Source organism: Geotrypetes seraphini, chromosome 15, assembly GCF_902459505.1.
Source record: "Geotrypetes seraphini chromosome 15, aGeoSer1.1, whole genome shotgun sequence".
Lineage (NCBI taxonomy): Eukaryota > Metazoa > Chordata > Amphibia > Gymnophiona > Dermophiidae > Geotrypetes > Geotrypetes seraphini.
This window is the reverse complement of record NC_047098.1, coordinates 31,234,552-31,252,089: the sequence shown is the minus strand read 5'-3', so window position 1 is coordinate 31,252,089 and position 17,538 is coordinate 31,234,552. Positions and strand designations below refer to the sequence as shown.

At 46.7% G+C, this 17,538-nt stretch overlaps 1 protein-coding gene across 6 annotated transcripts in view; it reads right to left on the bottom strand.

Annotated features, from left to right (window-relative positions):
- The window catches only part of FOXN1 (forkhead box N1), a 129,624-nt gene that overhangs the window by 28,160 nt on the left and 83,926 nt on the right, over nt 1-17,538 (bottom strand). For all 6 annotated transcript variants that reach the window (XM_033921310.1, XM_033921305.1, XM_033921307.1 and 3 more), the window contains one exon: nt 4,829-5,287. In XM_033921310.1, the coding sequence (XP_033777201.1) occupies nt 4,829-5,287 (459 nt within the window). The remainder of the gene's footprint in view (nt 1-4,828; nt 5,288-17,538) is intronic.

Genomic DNA, 17,538 nt, shown 5'->3' with positions numbered 1-17,538 from the left:
ACAGTTGAAATGCAGGATAAGTCAAAATATTACATTATTCCCTTGGATGCTGCACTTCATAAGTTCTTCATAACTAATCTTGTCTGATTATTTTTCCTAACTAAAAAATTCTGTCAATTACCATGCCAGTTTTCAGCCAATCAAAAATTTAAATAAAAATTCCCAATTAAGAGTTCCGCTCAGAACTCTTAGGTTGCCTAGTGACACCTAGGTTGAGGCACCCAATCAACACCTAATGATGCCTACCTGAAAAGTAGGTGTAGTTAGGAACAGATAATAGGGGTGGTTGACTTAAGTGTTGGTAAATTAGGCCTGGTAAAACCTGGCCTAATGTACCAGCACCTATGTCAATGGTGCCTAGTGACACCTAAGTCCACTTAGGCACCGCTAAGCATGATTCTACAAGCGACACCTACCACGTGGAGTGGCACCTTCAATATAGGCGCACTTAGGCGCTCTTTATAGAATCTAGCCCTTAGTGGGGAGGTCCCCACATGTGACTGATTATTATGTGAAGTTATATTGGCTAACATTAGAAGACCGCCCACGGTATAAACTGTTAGCGGTGGTCTATTTGTGTGTGCATGGTATGGCCCCAGAATACAGATATTTTAGATATTCTGCCCTATATCTCACTACTGAAACTGCGTTCTGTCCATCCTGCAGAGCTGTGCATTCCTCCAGTCAAACGCCTGAGGTTGGTGATTTCAAGGACTAGTATGTTCTCTTGCATGAGCCCACAGGAATGGAACAGAATACGACATACGACAACAGGGAAATTTGCGTGACTTTAAGAGATTATTGAAGAGACACCTGTTTTGAAGTATGAAATATGGGTATTGAGTTAATTCTAACAGTGTAAGCACTGGTTGCCGATTTGCTGGTGTGTAAATGTGTATCAGTTGTGTTTGGTTTTTAATTATTGTGCATGTTTTACTGTGAACCACTCTGGTAAAAGTGATTTATAAATCAATAAAAAAAAACATAAAACTAAAACTAAAATCATTAACAGGCACTAACTCCCTCTTCTACGAAACTGCGCTAGCGTTTTTTAGCGCAGAGAGCCACGCTGAATGGCCCGCGCTGCTCCTGATGCTCATAGGAACTCAATGAGCATCGGGAGCAGCACGGGCCATTCAGCGCGGCTCTCTGCGCTAAAAAACGCTACCACGGTTTCGTAGAAGAGTGGGTAAGCTTTAGTAAAAGGGCCCCAAGTGATGAATTTGATTAATGATTTTTTTTTCTCTATTACTTTACATTGTGCAATTTTGTGAGATTATCTTGTCATGTGAGTTTATTTACAGCAGAATTAGATTTTTTTTTCTTTGCATTGGAAAAGTCTCTGCTTCTTCATTTAAGCTTGTTGGCTGGCAATTGAAATCACATTATCATAGTTTTGCCAGATTTGTTAAAGTCCCTGATTTCTGTTAAGATTTCATCATCTGTCTGTTTATTCTGGCAGGTGGATGCTAGTATAGCCCCACCAGCATTCTTTTTCCCATTACACACGGAATTTCTAAGCCGTAATATGATTCCTGAAGAATTTATACTCCGACTTGGTTCCAGATCCAGAGTTTATACCAATCTTAACTACTAGCAAGAACCGGTTAAAAAACAAATCAGTCATTGTCCCGAGGGGGTCTTAATTCAAATAACTGTCTATCATGTACTCCCAACCTCATCGAAAGTCATTTATAATGAGCAATATAAAAGCACTAACTCGTACTTATCCTGTAATTACTCCAAAAAACATCACTGGTGAGGTAGAAATTTAAGAGGGTAAAACAGGTGCAAAGCAACTTTGATAATTTTGCAGAAATTCCTGTTTTGTTTTTTTTGTTTTGTTTTTTGTTTTTATAAAAATGGAAACAATGTGACCCCAATTATCTTGTTATGTATCACTAAAATTAATACTTCTTATGGAGGAAAAAGACCTCAGTAAGTGGGACAGACTGCAATGCTTATAGCTCTATAGTACTGCTCAGTGTATATCCAAATTCAATCATAGGTCATAAAAACCTCCGATAAGTAAAACAATAATTGCACAGTAATAACAGCAGCATTTATCTTACGTCCCTATGGAGTATCTCCGTTTCATCAATGGTTTTTTGACCTATGATTGAATTTGGATATAGGCTAGCAGTACTGCAGAGTTATGAGCACTGCAGTCTGTCCCATTCACTGAGATCTTTTTACTTTGTAAGAAGTATTAAGTGATACATAACAAGATAATTGGTGTCACGTTGTTTCCACTTTAGGTGTGTATCATAATATATTAGTTTGTGGGTTCTACTCGCCCCCTTTTTTTTGCATATAGATTTTATAAAGATGGAACATAAATTAACAACAAGATACATATTATTAGAGATTTATTAGAAGACAGATATTCTGGATTTTCGTTTATTACCAAAACATGGCTGACTCTACTAGATGATCCTAAGTAATGAGAAATCTGTCCACTAGTTATTGAGTTCTCCATGTTCTATGAGAGAATAGAAGGAGGGTGGATTAGGACTCTTATAGGAAGTTTTTTTTTTTTAAATATAGTTGTTAGAAATCAATAATCAATTAGGATTAGAATGTGTGGTGTGTGAAATCTGACGATGCATACTTGGATTCATTATGTTTGGTATTTGGTGGTTTGGTATTCCACCAGGAAAACGGTCAACCGTCAAAAGTAAAGTTGCAGAATTTTCATACAAGTATGTAGTTAAATATTTCACTGTTAGGAGACGAGCTTACTTTTAGATAATTTTATTGATTCTAATACCAAAGATTTGTTCTCTCTTTTAGATTCTCTGGATCTCTCCTGGCCTAAATCTGAAACTATTCACATGAAAGAACATCAGTTGGATTTTATTATTTTCTTTGAATATTTCAGTTTGTTTAGGTGGATGGCAGTCAGTGCCATGGTCTAACTACTACTTCTTAGATTTTACTATTAAATGGAGGGAGAAACATAATAAATCCAATAGTCCAATAGTCTACCTAAGAAAAATTATCACCCAAAGATTGACCCAAATGGTTTTTGTTATAGAATAGATCAGATAATTAGCAAGGAAAGTGCTTCAGCTAGGTCCCCAGTTGATAAATGGAATGATTCGGTTATCTCTTTATTGCATGAGCTAGCTCCTAGTAAGAGTAAATCCAGGACTATTAAAGAGACAGTAGGATGGTTCACTGAGGAACTATTGGAAGCAAAACAAGTTGCCAAAAGCTAGAATGTATATGGAGGATAAAAACTTACAGGAGGAAGCTCAAGTAAATTGGAGGAATGCAATTCACCATTATAATGACCTTCTAATATCCAAACAGAGAGAATATTTCTCTGCAGAGATGGGATCTGGGTTACTCCCACTGACATAAGCGATATATAAACATCCAGTCATTGATATATTTTAGAACAGGCTTCACAATGGAAAATCCTGTTCTAAAATATTAGCAGAACTTGATGTGTTCAGACCTGCACATCTCAATTCCGTTATTACATCCTTTCTAAAATCTGCCTCCAAGTGGGCTGAAAATTGGGCCCTAATTTTTTCATTGTGATATAATTCATATCCTGGTATCACAGTGTCCCATTGGTTGTCCTCCTACCAGTTCTCTAAGAAGTCTATTATGTCTACCTTATTTATTTAATCCCATCATGTTTTTTCAGGCTTCTAGTGTTAGTATACAGACATTTTAAAGTGTGTTTTTTGTTTGTATTTACAACCTGCTTAGCAGTTGATAGGGATAATTTGCTGGCTGGTTCCTAAATTCAAAGAAAATTTGTCATGGCCTAGCTTGAGCATCCCACTACTTTTAGAACTAGAAATACATATTTCTTCATAGAGAGGTCAGTGGTTTAACCTCCCATAAACATTACAGTAGAGTACAGGTTTTTTTAAAAGATCTACTAACTGTAAATTATGTTAAGAGCCAAAACACTGAAGATCCTTGGGGGTGGGTGAAAGGATAAGTTGGAGCCAAGTGGTATTTCAGTATGAAGGGCGGAAGAGCTAATCCTAGAGGTCTTTATCTGCCCTCAGTTTCTATATATTCCATCCCTGAAACTACCTGATGAAGTTTTGAATGAGTCATGGTTTTCACACACTGTCTGCATGGGAAAGAAGACAGCACTTACCCAGATGAGGAAGAATTCTGATACTAAGGGTGTAGTTATCAATGTGGGCTACCATTAAGATGTTATTTTATCACTAACTTGTGTTATTTTAGCACTGATCTCATTTTATGCAATAAGACCTAGTTACTAATAATATTAAAATAACATATTTTAACAGTAATCTAAGTTGATAAGTCCCCCCCCCTCCAAGTGGCTCTTTGGAGTACCTTAATAAAGCCCTAAAGGTTGGGCCACATGTAGAAACCTGAAGAAGATAAAGATTTGTGCAGTTCACCCTAGCCTCTGGGAAAGATCCTTCTGTAAGTTTCCTTAAAGCAGAGTCATAACTAGGCAGGGTTAGGGTCTGGGTAAGATAAATTTGCATCCTTGCCCCCGCTCTGATCTTCTCTTTTAACTACGATCTTTTAACCAGTCCTCTTTCCCTCTCTCCCCTCTTCCCCGCAACCTAGATGATGAGGAGAGAGACATGCCTTCCTGAATGTACATCAGTTGCTGATCCATGCCTGCATTTCAGTCATTTTATCATCCACATGGGATTTTGCATTCTGGGCAGCTGATATTCTGAGCCACCCCTAGTTACTGCCTTGTTTTAAAGTAACATAAAAACACTTAGGGGGAAAGGGAGGGCCAGGTAATATCCCAAAGGTACTAGTCATGCCATAGCAGCATAAACTCAGTGCCAGGAGGCTCAGATCAACTCACCATTATTTGGGTGTCAAGATTGTGGTTTGTAGTAATATGAGGTAGAGGCCTACACCATGGTGGCTCTGTGGAAAGCTCAGGAACATGTGTGAATAGCTCAGATTCATCAGGGTCTGTAGAAGCCAACATCTCTTCAAAATTTTCTATACTTCCCATATTTTTCAGTGAACATCCAGTGGGAAGCAATGAATGATGGGTCTCTGAGAAGTGTCTCTCATATGGATGGAATGGAATCCTGTTGTTTTTGATGAATCTGCTGGGCTCATCGCAGCTGTACCTTCTGAGTTTTTCACCAGCAAAAGTCTTGTTGTTGCCCGAGGGTATGACCTGGTTAACTGGAATCCTCCTTTGGATCTGATCCTGCTGTGGAGATGATGGACCTGGGCTCCTAGAATCTGAATTATCCCTCTCATTTCCACTGTCAGAACCATTTGATTGGCAGAGGGAGCTGGCATTGTCCTGCAAATTGCAAACAACGAGATAGGATTATAATATTTATTTATTTTTAAAATTCTATACCGTTTTTTCCAAAACGGTTTACAAAAAGTTACATACATAAAATATTAAAAACCAGAACAAAATTAAAACAAAACAGACAGATTCAATCTTTACATTGGATCATTTGCTCAAAGAAATGCATCTACCGAATAGTGTTTTTAACATTTTCCTGAATGAGTTCTTATCTCTACATTTTTGAATTTGGCCAACAAGACTATTCCATAACTTAACTCCTGCACATGTAAAAGTCATGGCATTCATTTCCGCATATTTAGGATTAGCTTTCGTTTTCAGCAATGCCAAACTCTCAGAACACAATGATCTTAGTGGTTGATACCCAGACATCAGACTCTTAAAAAGTTCAGGAATCATATCATATAGAAATTGGTAACACATCACAATTGCTTTGTACTGAATTCTAAATGCAACTGGCAGCCAATGCAATTGTCGGAGATATGGAGTAATGTGCTCATATCTTGATGGTCCAGCTATCAATCTAGCTGCGGACATTGCAGTAGTCCAGCCACAACAAAATCCTTGCTTGTACAACGGCACGGAAGTCAGATGGTGACAGCATTGGTTTTAAACGATACAATAAATGTAATAGTTGGAATGAGCCCATGGCATACCGCGGGGGGAGGTCCGCCCCGGGTGCAAGCTCCAAGGGGGTGCACAGCCAGCCGGAGCCGGAACCTTCCGCGCTGCTTCAAACCGCACTTCAGTGCGGCTGCCCTACTTAGAGCAGAGTTGGAAGCCGTGCTGAAGTGAAGAAGGTCCTGCGATGACAGGGAAGAGGTCAGTGACGTCGGGGAGGGGGGGGGGACACTGGCAGCTTCAGTCATCGTGGGATCTTGCTGCAACTAACTGCATCTGCCGGCCCAGCCCCCTCCGACGTCACTTACCTCTTCCATCGAAGCAGAAGCAGTCATCGCGGGATCTTTGGGATGGAGAAAGAAAGGAGGTCAGGGTGGCATGAAAGGGTGTGGAGGGTGACAAAGGGGGGTCAGGGTGCTATGGAAACATGGTAAAGGGTGACAAAGGGGGGTCAGGGTGCTATGGAACACGGTAAAGGGTGACAAAGGGGGGTCAGGGTGCTATGGAAACACGGTAAAGGGTGACAAAGGGGGGTCAGGGTGCTATGGAAACATGGTAAAGGGTGACAAAGGGGGGTCAGGGTGATATGGAATCACACTGAAGGGTGACAAAGGGGGTCAGGGTGGTATGGATGCATGGTGGAGGGAGAGAAAGGAGCAGATGCTGAAGGAATTGCAGGGAAAGAGACATAAGGGGGAACAATACTGCATGGAATTGGGTTGTAGTGAGCGAAAGGGGGCAGATGCTGATGGAAGTGGGGGGGAAAGAGAGAGAAGGGAAAAATGATGGAAGTGGGGAGAAGGGGCAGATGATGGAACTGGGGAGAGAGAAGAGGGCAGATGATGGAAGGAGGGGGAAATAGAGAGAAGGGGCAGATGATGGAAGTGGGGAGAGTGAAGAGGGCAGATGATGGAAGGAGGGGATAAATAAAAGGAGAGCACATGATGGGGGAAAAGGATTGCGTTAGGGAAATACTGGAGGGGGTGAGGGAAAGAGGTGGCGAGCTGTAGGTAGACAGTAAAAAAGGAAATTGATGAGAGGGTAGTAAGAACGTAATCTAGATGGATGCAGAAAATAAATTGAAAAGGAAAATGAGGGAAGAAAGGGATTGCAGAAGAGAGGTGTGGGAGAGGGAAGGAGAGGAGAGAGATGCCAGACCAATGGGGGTGAAAGGAGAGATGGAAGGGGGAGGCATACAGTTTCTGGAAGGGGCATTGAAGGAGAGAAGATGCCATATAGGGGCAGAGAGATGGCAGACAGTGGATGGAAGGAAGAGAGTAACAAGAAGATGAGGAATGCAGAAACCAGAGAAGACAAAGGTAGAAAAAAATTTTCTATTTATTTATGGGAGCCCGAGACCTCGTGTCGAAGGGCAAAATATAACACGGGGCTGGTGGGCCTCCGTTTTGCTCTTCGGCCGGGGTGGTCGGGGGGGCGGAGGAATTAGTCCGGGGGGCGATTGGCTTAGCTTAAGGCGAAAGCCAACTTTAAATTTGATTGGGTGCGCGGCGGGGGCGGTTCCGAGGCGAGGGGATTAAAGAGGGGGGCTGTGGAGGACTCAGCCGTTTGGGTCCTCCAGGGCGTTTTTCTTCGGTGCTTGCTGTAGCGGCGGCATGGCGGCGAGGTCGGCGTCGGCTAGCGGACAGCAGTCGGATGCGGCTGAAATTTCCTTCCGGGCCGGCGATTCCCTGCTCGAGGACCCTAATGAGCAGGTGGGTGCAGGTTGTGGGGCGGCGCTGGGGAGGCCGGAGCGTAGGTCAAAACGCGATGCGCTATCGGCCATCGCGATTGCGGGCTCAGCGGGCCGCGTGGGTGAGCGGTCTCCGGTGCGGGAGGTGTCCCAGGTTGCGTCTGCGCCGCGCAAGGCGACGGAGAAGTCAAGGGCTGGTGGGCGGAGTAAGTCGGGCGGGCGGCCGTCTGTCCGGCCGGAATGCGGCAGCTCTGACGCTCCCGGTTCTCTGTTGGGGGCCGGGAGCGCGGTTCCTGTTTCCCTTCAGGCTTCTGGTTCCTTGCCCAGGCCCGTGGATCTTCCTTTGTCTGTCTCGGGGAGCAGCGGTGTTGAGGCGCATGTGGCCCCGCCTTCGGGGGCGTCGGGGTCTGCTCACTCGGAGGGGAGGGTTTTTTCAAGCGTCGCTCCAGCCTTCCACTAGCTGGGACGCTGGAGCGTGGGGTGCTGGTTCCGGGGGGCCTTCTGGGGTGCCTTACGGGGCCTTCCCGTGGGGCCCTGGGCAGCAGGGGTGTTCTTCTGGGCAGCCGGGCTGGGGTCCGGGTTTGTTTTCTCCTTACTGGGGTGGGGGTGTTCCCCCGGGTGGATGGGCTGTTCCTTGCCGAGTGGGGCTGGGGTTGCTGGTTGGGGGGCGCCTGGGGGTGGTTTCCTGGGTTCTGTTCCTGGTTTCGGTTTTTTCTTCACAGAGTCCGCTGGCCGTGCAGGAGCCTCCTTGGAGTGCGGTTGGCAGTGTTCCTGGACCCTCGTCCTGCAGCGTCGGGGCGGTGTCGGATCGGCAGCACAGCGAGAGCGCTTTGGTTGCTTCTGCGTCGGAACCGGTGGCTGTTGGTGGAGGCGCTGCTGGTCCCTCGACTGATGTGGTGGTTGCTGGCCGAGGCGTCACTGTTGTGGAGCGTCCGTCGGCGTCGGAGGTTGTTTCCGGTGGCATCTCCGTTCCTGTTGAAGGACCTGCTGTTTCGGGTAAGGTGGCGCCTGCTGGGGTTGCTGGGGGGGACACACGTAAAAAGACGGGAAAGGGGAAGCGTCGGCGCAGGCGCGCTTCCTCTTCGTCTAGCCAGTCTTCGTCATCGTCCTCCTCTTCTTCGTCTGCCTCCTCTTCTTCGGTCCCTGGGCCGGTCGGGGAGGTGGGTCGGGCGGGAAGTAGTAGTGTGGCTCCGCAGAGTGTGGGTCGGGGTGTGCCAGCGCTGGTTGCTCTGACGGAACTCTGGGAGCGTGTGCCGCGTTCTTTGCGGCGTAAGATTAGACGACGTTCTTGCATTGACATTTTTCGCCTTATGGAGGGTAGGGTGCACCGGCGGAGTCGTAAGAAGTCGAAGCGGGAGGCGGGTGCTTCCAAGATCTTTCCAGTTGCCCGGTCCATTCTCAATTGGATCCGTTCTTTTATGCGGCTGGCTAGTGTTTGGGGGCGCACACATCCTAGTGATTATGGTTTGTTGTTAGCATATGCTGACTCTGTGCTTGACGCGTACCAGCGCTTTGGTGGCTGGACGTGGTTAAATTATGATGAGGCTTTTAGGGATAAGATGGAGGAGAACTCTCATATGTCGTGGGGTACGCAGGATGTTAACCTGTGGCTTACCCATATGTCCTCCAAGGGTTGGGGCGGTCTCCGTGAGTGGGGGGCCGTGTGCCTGTTGGTGTGCTCGGGCGGCGGGCGGCCCTTTCGGTCCGGGACGGGGGCGGGGACGGGTGGGGGAGCGGTTAATGACGTCTGTTGGAGATTCAACAAGTCGATCTGCTCTTTCACGGACTGCAGGTTTCGGCATGCGTGCTCCCAATGCGGGCAGCCGCATCCCCTGCTTAAGTGTCCCAAGAAGCCGGTTGTGGGTTGCCTCAGGCGTTGGCACATAGGGAGGGGTTGTGTTCGGTGCCCATGCCGGTTTTTGGTGGGCGTCTTAGGCCCGTGGCTGCGTCGTTACCGGCCTTTGAGTGTAGCTACTCTGTTGGAGCGCGGTTTTTTCAGTTGGTTTTGAGATACCGTTTTGCGGTGAGTTTTCGGGGGCACGGTCGCGGAATGCGTCTTACGTTAGTCATTTACGTTCTGTTGGCCTGTCGGGTTTTCTGTGAATGATGGTATTCCGCGGGATTTGTGTACGGTGCGGTATTCCTCGGTTGACTGTGCATTGCGGTTTATTCTTAGGGCTGGCCGCGGGGCTCTGTTGGCGAAAGTCGATATTCAATCTGCTTTCCGGTTACTGCCTGTTCATCCTCAGTCTTACCCTTTGTTGGGATTTCGTTTTGATGGTGCCTACTATTATGATCGCTGCCTACCGATGGTTTGTTCCATCTCTTGTGCTTATTTTGAGCTGTTCAGCACGTTTCCTGCATTGGGCGGCTGTTCAGCGTTCTGGGTTGGATGCTGTGGTACACTATCTTGATGATTTTTTGTTCATAGGCCCTGGTGATTCGGATGAATGTGGGCGCCTTAAGGGGGTTTTTGAAGCTATGGCCGCGGAATTTGGCATTCCATTAGCGCAGGATAAGTCCGAGGGTCCGGTCGCGTCTCTGGTTTTTCTGGGGATTGAGTTGGATTCGGAGGCGATGGTGACTCGTCTGCCGGCGGTTAAGGTTCGGCAATTGCTTGATCTTATTGAGCGTGTGTTATCTGCTCCGAAATCTACTTTGCACGTAGTTCAGTCGTTATTGGCTCTCTTAATTTTGCGTGGTCGGGTTTTGCCCATGGGTCGTGCTTTTTCGCGTCGGTTGGCTGCTTCCACGGCGGGGGTCAGGGATAGGCATCATTTTTGCGTCTGTCGGCCGGGGTCCGGGCGGATCTTCGCATGTGGTCTGTTTTCTTACGAGACTTTAATGGCTGCTTGCCTATGCAGGCGCCAGAGGTGTCTAATGGGATTTAGAGCTTTTTCCGACGCGGCGGGAGGGGTAGGCTTTGGCCTTTTTTGTCCAGGGTGCCTGGTGTGCTGAGAGGTGGCCCCCAATTTTGGGTGGATAGGGGTATCACGCGGAATGTCACGCTCTTGGAATTGTTTCCTTTCATTGTGGCGTGTGAATTGTGGCCTGTCAAATTGAGGGATAGGCGGGTTGTGTTGGTGCGATAATCTGGGAGTGGTAGAGGTGGTGAACAGGCAGGTTGCGCACTGCTTGTCAGTAAAGGTGCTGGTGCGAGAGTTGGTATTGCGCTGTCTGCGTCTTAATGTGTTTATAGGGCTCGGCATGTGCCTGGGTTGCAGAACGGCATTGCTGATGCTCTCTCTCGTTTCCATTTTTCGCAGTTTCGTCGACTGGCGCCGGAGGCTCACGAGGAAGGTTCGGTGATGCCGGAGCATTTGTGGAGCCTGGTCGAGAAGGAGTGTGGGAAATGCTCCGCCTGTCGGTAGCACCGGCTACTTGGTTGCATTACTGTGCTGGTTTCCGCTTGATTTTTACATTTCTGAGTAACAGGGTTGGGTTCCGGGTGATGTGGCCGAGTCCTTTCTTGGGGATTTTGTGCTGGATTCGGGCAGGTCCGGGGTGTCTAGAAGGGTGGTGCAGGGGAGGTTGGTGGGGTTTGCCTTTTTTCTGTCGGGCTTTGGGTTGGCACTGCCCTTCATCGGGTTTCCTTGTTCAACGTCTGCTGCGTGCGCTCGGGAGGGCGGCTCCCCTCGGCATGATTCTCGTTTGCCTATTCAACACGACTTGCTTGTTCGGCTTTTGTCCGTACTGCCTGATTTGGCTCGCTCTCCTTACGAGGCGGCACTGTTCGGGCGGCTTTTTCTTTAGCCTTCTTTGGGGCATTGCGTGTGGGGAATTGTTGGTTAGTGCAGCCGATATGGCAAGAGGGCGGGGTTTGTTGGTGGAACATGTTGAGTTGGGCGCTAGTGAGGAGCCAGAATCTGTGTGGCTAGCTCTAAGACGGATCAGGTCGGTCGCGGCCAGTGGTTGGTTCTCCGCCGGGTGGAAGGTTGTGTTTCTTGTCCGGCCTTCTTATCGGTGCGTGTTGCGGTTTCCCCTGTCTTATTCGTGCATGCGGATGGGGTCCCTCTTTCTAGGTTTCAGTTCTTGGCGGTGCTTGCGTTTGGCTTTGGTGCGCTGCGGTGAGGAGCCTAGGAGTTACGGCACGCATTCCTTTCGGATCGGCGCTGCCACTAGTGCTCGTGCTGCTGGTATGTCGGAGGCGGGCATTCGGCGGTTGGGGCGGTGGGTATCTGGGGCTTTCCGCGGCTACATTAGACCGTCGTGTTCGGCTAGAGCGGCGTGGGGCGGTTCGGCGGTGGTACTGTGTGGATCATCGGTCACTCCTTTGTGCATTGGGTTGAGAGAGGGCGTTGATGCGCCCTGGAGGGCGCAATCTTGGACTGGGTCATTTGGGTGTGCGGGTCTCTTGGTGGGCATCAGCTTGTACCGTTTTTGTCACATTGGCGGCTGGCCCTCGTCGTCCGGATGTGCTCATTATTCATTTGGGTGGTCATGATGTTGATGCCATGACGGCCAGACAGTTAGTCAATATCATTAGGTCGATTTGCGGGTTCTTTTTGCTTGGTTTCCAGGTACGCGGGTTTTATGGTCGGGACGTTATTCCACGCCTCGGCGTCTTACTTCTCGCGGTGGACTCGTGGTTGTTCTAAGTTATAACCGGCAGGTGTGGAAGTGGGTCGAGTCGCAGGGCGGGGTTGCAGCTGTTACATCGGGTGGTTGATGTGGGGTTGTGTGGGCTTTTTCACACTGGTAGAGTGCATGTTGTCCGACATTGGTGGGATTTGCTCTTAGATGACTTTGCGGTAGGTTGCGAGCGTGTTTTGGGTTTGGTTTAGGCCGCTGCTCTGTTGCTTGGGGGGGGGGGGCCTGTGTGTACACAGGCCTGTGCGGATCTCCCGAGCTATTCGGTCATTGGGCTCATCGGGTGATGAGCGGTGGGCCGGCGGGGTGCCGTGCCTGGGGGGTCAGGTGACCCGGATAAAGGGGCATGAGGGACATGCCACCCCTCTGACCCTTGTTGAGGTGGGCAGGGTCGAGGGCACTGAAGTTTGTTTTTTGGTAGCTCGGAGGAGCTCTTTGATTTATGTTAATCACTGTTTGATGAAAATATAATATGTTAATTATATTTTAATAAACAGAGCTGCGGCTAATTACCAAAAGTTGTTTTGCGTGTTATTGTTAAATAGGTAGAAGGTTTATCAGGGTAACATCGGTCGGGAGGGGGTGTGAGTCACATGGAGCAAAAGGACACATCCAGATCCCGTTGTTAATGGGAGCCCGAGACCTCGTGTCGAAGGGCAAAATATAACACGGGGCTGGTGGGCCTCCGTTTTGCTCTTCGGCCGGGGTGGTCGGGGGGGCGGAGGAATTAGTCCGGGGGGGCGATTGGCTTGGCTGAAGGCGAAAGCCAACTTTAAATTTGATTGGGTGCGCGGGGGGGGCGGTTCCGAGGCGAGGGGATTAAAGAGGGGGGCTGTGGAGGACTCAGCCGTTTGGGTCCTCCAGGGCGTTTTTTTCCCTCCCACCCTCCCTTTGTTTTCTTGTTCTTGGGAGTAGTTCGGGGGCGGATCTCCCGAGCTATTCGGTCATTGGGCTCATCGGGTGATGAGCGGTGGGGCCGGCGGGGTGCCGTGCCTGGGGGGTCAGGTGTACCCGGATAAAGGGGCATGAGGGACATGCCACCCCTCTGACCCTTGTTGAGGTGGCAGGGTCGAGGGCACTGAAGTTTGTTTTTTGGTAGCTCGGGAGGAGCTCTTTGATTTATGTTAATCACTGTTTAGATGAAAAATATAATATGTTAATTATATTTTAATAAACAGAGCTGCGGGCTAATTACCAAAAGTTGTTTTGCGTGTTATTGTTAAATAGGTAGAAGGTTTATCAGGGTAACATCGGTCGGGAGGGGGTGTGAGTCACATGGAGCAAAAGGACACATCCAGATCCCGTTGTTAATTGCTTTAGGAGACATGTGTCACTGTTTCTGTGGTGTTACATTGTATGCAGAGTCCAGCTTGTTTCTGGTTCAATTTAACCTTTGTCTATGTATTTCTATTTTATCCCCCCTTTTACAAAACTGTAGAACGTTTTTTAGCGCCAGCCGTGGTGGTAGCAACTCTGATGCTCAGAATTCTATGAGCGTAAGAGCTGTTACCACTGTGGCTAAAATCCACACTACAGTTTTGTAAAAGAGGGAGGGGTTAGTTTGTGATTACATATTCCATACTAGGCGAAGGTGTTTTTTGTGTTCTGTGTGTTCGAAAGACACGGTTTTCTGTTAGGATTGACGGTGTAGGATTGATCTGTACTAGTTTGGCTTGTTTAGTTTTATAGTGGGTGTATTGATGTTGTACTGCTCACTGCATATGTAAGATGCTGCCTTTTCCTAGGTACTCATGTGTGACGTGTGGATTGTTACTAAAAATCATGTTTTTCGTACAGATTGGGGGGGTGCCAAAAAATGATGGGCCCCGGGTGTCACACATGCTAGGTATGCCACTGAATGAGCAGCCATAGTGCACCCATATTTATTTATTTAATTCATTTCATATCCCGTGTTCCCTAAAGTGCTCAGAACAGGTTACAAGGTAACATACATAATAAATAAACAATTAAGGCAATATAGGCTACACTGGTATTTCTCTAGTACAGTTGTTCATCCTAAATTAGCAGGTATAGAACGAAGAATTTATAACCTACGGATAGCTCATCTTATATTATCAATTCCAGAGATAAGTTACTTTCACATATAGTTTGATCGACTTGAAGCATGTACCGCACAAGACCAGTTCAACCTATGTGAAGAATACATTAGTTTGTGTGTTGCAGTTTTTTTCCTGTATGCTGAGGCCATTTTTACCGCAGCCAGAAAATGGCCGATTTTCTACTTTTCTTATTAATGGCTATGTTGCCATTAGCACATGACCATTAAAAAGAATGACTCCTGGAGCACTTTCCGACATCTATTTTGTAGGTGTTGAGGGCTTATGCAATAATCCTGCGCTAACCAGTTAGTGCAGGGGTCTCCAAAGTCCCTCCTCGAGGGCCGAATCCAGTCGGGTTTTCGGGATTTCCCCAAGGAATATGCATGAGATCTATGTGCATGTACTGCTTTCAATGCATATTCCTTGGGGAAATCCCGAAAACCCGACTGGATTCGGCCCTGGAGGAGGGACTTTGGAGACCCCTGATTTAGTGCATTGTGCATGGTAATGCAGATGTGCTAGCTGAATAGTACAAGAAAGCCTGCTCTCCGCCCCTCCCCCAAACACACTCCTTCCAACAAAAATGTAAAAATTGTGCCTCAAATGTTAGACTTCAAGGGCTCCTTTTGCAAAGGTGCGCCAGCAGTTTTTGCGCACGCACCGGATTAGCGCACGCTACAATGCGCGCTAGCCGAAAATCTGCCTGCTCAAAAGGAAGTGGCAGCAGCTTTAAGGCCCTAGTGCGACTTTGTAAAAGGAGCCCCAAATGTTAGGCCTCAAATGTTAGATCTTTGGAACTTTACTCGGCGCAGGATACCCGAACGCATCCCATGGTAAGCCATTTTAAGCTGCAGTAAGCAAGCACTGGCGCTTACTGCAGCTTAATAAATGGATCCCTATGACTTTTAATTTCATAGGTTGGAAACTGCTTAGACCAGTGTATCTCAAACTGTGTGCCAAGGCACACTAGCGTGCCTCCTGAGATTTCAGGTGTGCCACGGTACACTAGGGAGGAGAGAGGCGCCGGCGCCAGCAGACTGCCTACAGGACATGCCTCTCGTGACAATCAGTGGGCACCAGCACCTATCTTTCTCTCTGGCCCTCTTCCCTTCTGGCGCCCCCCCACTGGCATCTCAGGGCCCGCCCGGAGGGCCTTCAAACACATGCGGACATCGACATGATGATGTCACGCGTGCGCGTGATGTCATCCCGGAGATATCCGCACACTTCCAGGTGCCTCGAGCCACCGCCACTACCTTTAGTGTGCCGCGGCTTGAGAAAGTTGGCTGGACACTGGCTTAGACCATTAAAGATTAGGCAATATATTTATTCACTTATTTGGTTTTATATCCTGTTCTGCCAGGAGAGCTCAGAACGGGCTACAAGTTTACATGGTAAAAACATAACATGACAAAGGTGATGTGGCATAGCATGACGAGCATTGTATGGCAAAACATAGGATGGCAGCTTAGCATGGCAAACCAAAAAAGAAGTGGGGAAGGGTCACAATCAAACAAGTGTAGGGACAATCAATTTATTAGAACATTGTAAATCAATAACACACATATAGCATATACATAAAATGAAGCAGGCATAAAAATAGATCTTTCAATCCTTTTTCATACTGGACCTATTTTTATGCCCGATTCATTTTATGTATATAAAAGACTAGACAAGAAAAACTGCAGTAGCACGTACAATGATACAGGCAAAATTTATTGAATTAATTGCGGTTAAAAGCAACACCTTAAAAACAAAACCACAGGTCCCGTGGTTTTGTTTTTAAGGTGTTGTTTTAACCGCAATTAATTTTGCCTGTATCACTGGTACGTGCTACTGCAATTTTTCTTGTGTTTTGTCTCCGATCTTTATACTGCAGACCCTGTTAGTTCTTCCTTTTTTTTGTTCATTTATGTAACAAAGTAACATAGTAGATGACGGCAGATAAAGACCTGAATGGTCCATCCAGCTGTCTGCCCAACCTGATTCAATTTAAAATTTTTTAATTTTTTCTTCTTAGCTATTTCTGGGCAAGAATCCAAAGCTTTACCCAGTACTGTGCTTGGGTTCCAACTGCCGAAATCTCTGTTAAGAACTTACTCACTCATCTACGCCCCTCCCCAGCCCATCCTCCACCAAATGGCCATATAAAGATCACAGACCTTGCAAGTCTGCCCAGTACTGGCCTTAGGTCAATATCTAATATTATTTTCTGATTCTAAATCCTCTGTGTTCATCCCACGCTTCTTTGAACTCAGTCACAGTTTTACTCTCCACCACCTCTCTCGGGAGCGCATTCCAGGCATCTGCTACCCTCTCCGTAAAGTAGAATTTCCTAACATTGTCCCTGAATCTACCACCCCTCAACCTCAAATTATGTCCTCTGGTTTTACCATTTTCCTTTCTCTGGAAAAGATTTTGTTCAACGTTAATACCCTTCAAGTATTTGCTATATGTGTATTATTGATTTACAATGTTTTAATAAATTTTTTTTTTTTTTTTTTTAGTCACGGTTTGTTTATTAAGATTTTAAGTTTACAATGCATGGAAAAGAATAAACATACATAATGAACAGCTGGAAACATGCTGATCCGAGTACAAGTAACACTAAAAGGTACACAGTAAATAAGATTGCATAACTATAAATTCCATGGGACAACAAATGCATATCCCAGATTTAAGCTAGAAAAACCTCCTAACAGCAAATATAAGCATGAAAAAGGCAATGATACAAAAGAGAGGAGAAGAAGGGAAGAGAAATAGAAGGAAAGAAAAAGAGATGGATAAGAGTGGTCAGTTCAGGAGGAAGAGATGGAGTGCAAGTAAGATTTCAACAGTGACCATTTCACCTGAAAGGAAGAAAATCTATCAAAAGATTTAGCTAAATAAGCTTCAGTTCTGTAAGTGAGGCATACAAGATTCCACCATTGAGAGTAGGAGGCCTTGGATAGGTCCTTCCAGCAGGTAAGTAAGATTTTTAAAGCCAAGGAGAGTAAAAGATCAAACAGACAAAAATTCGAGTCAGAAATCAAGTGGATACCTCTAAAGGATTTCAGTAGGAGCATCTGGTAGTTAAGGGTATATTGATATGAAAGATGGAACAAATGGTGTCCCAGGTAGAGGTCCAGTATGAAATAATTGCAGGACAGGAAAAGAGAAGGTGTTTGAGGGTAACCTATGTCAGAATTGACAAGTCCAGCAGAGATCTGAATAAGAGGCAATTAATTATATGTGATTTGACTGGGTCCCACATTGCTCTATGTAGTAGGAAGACCATG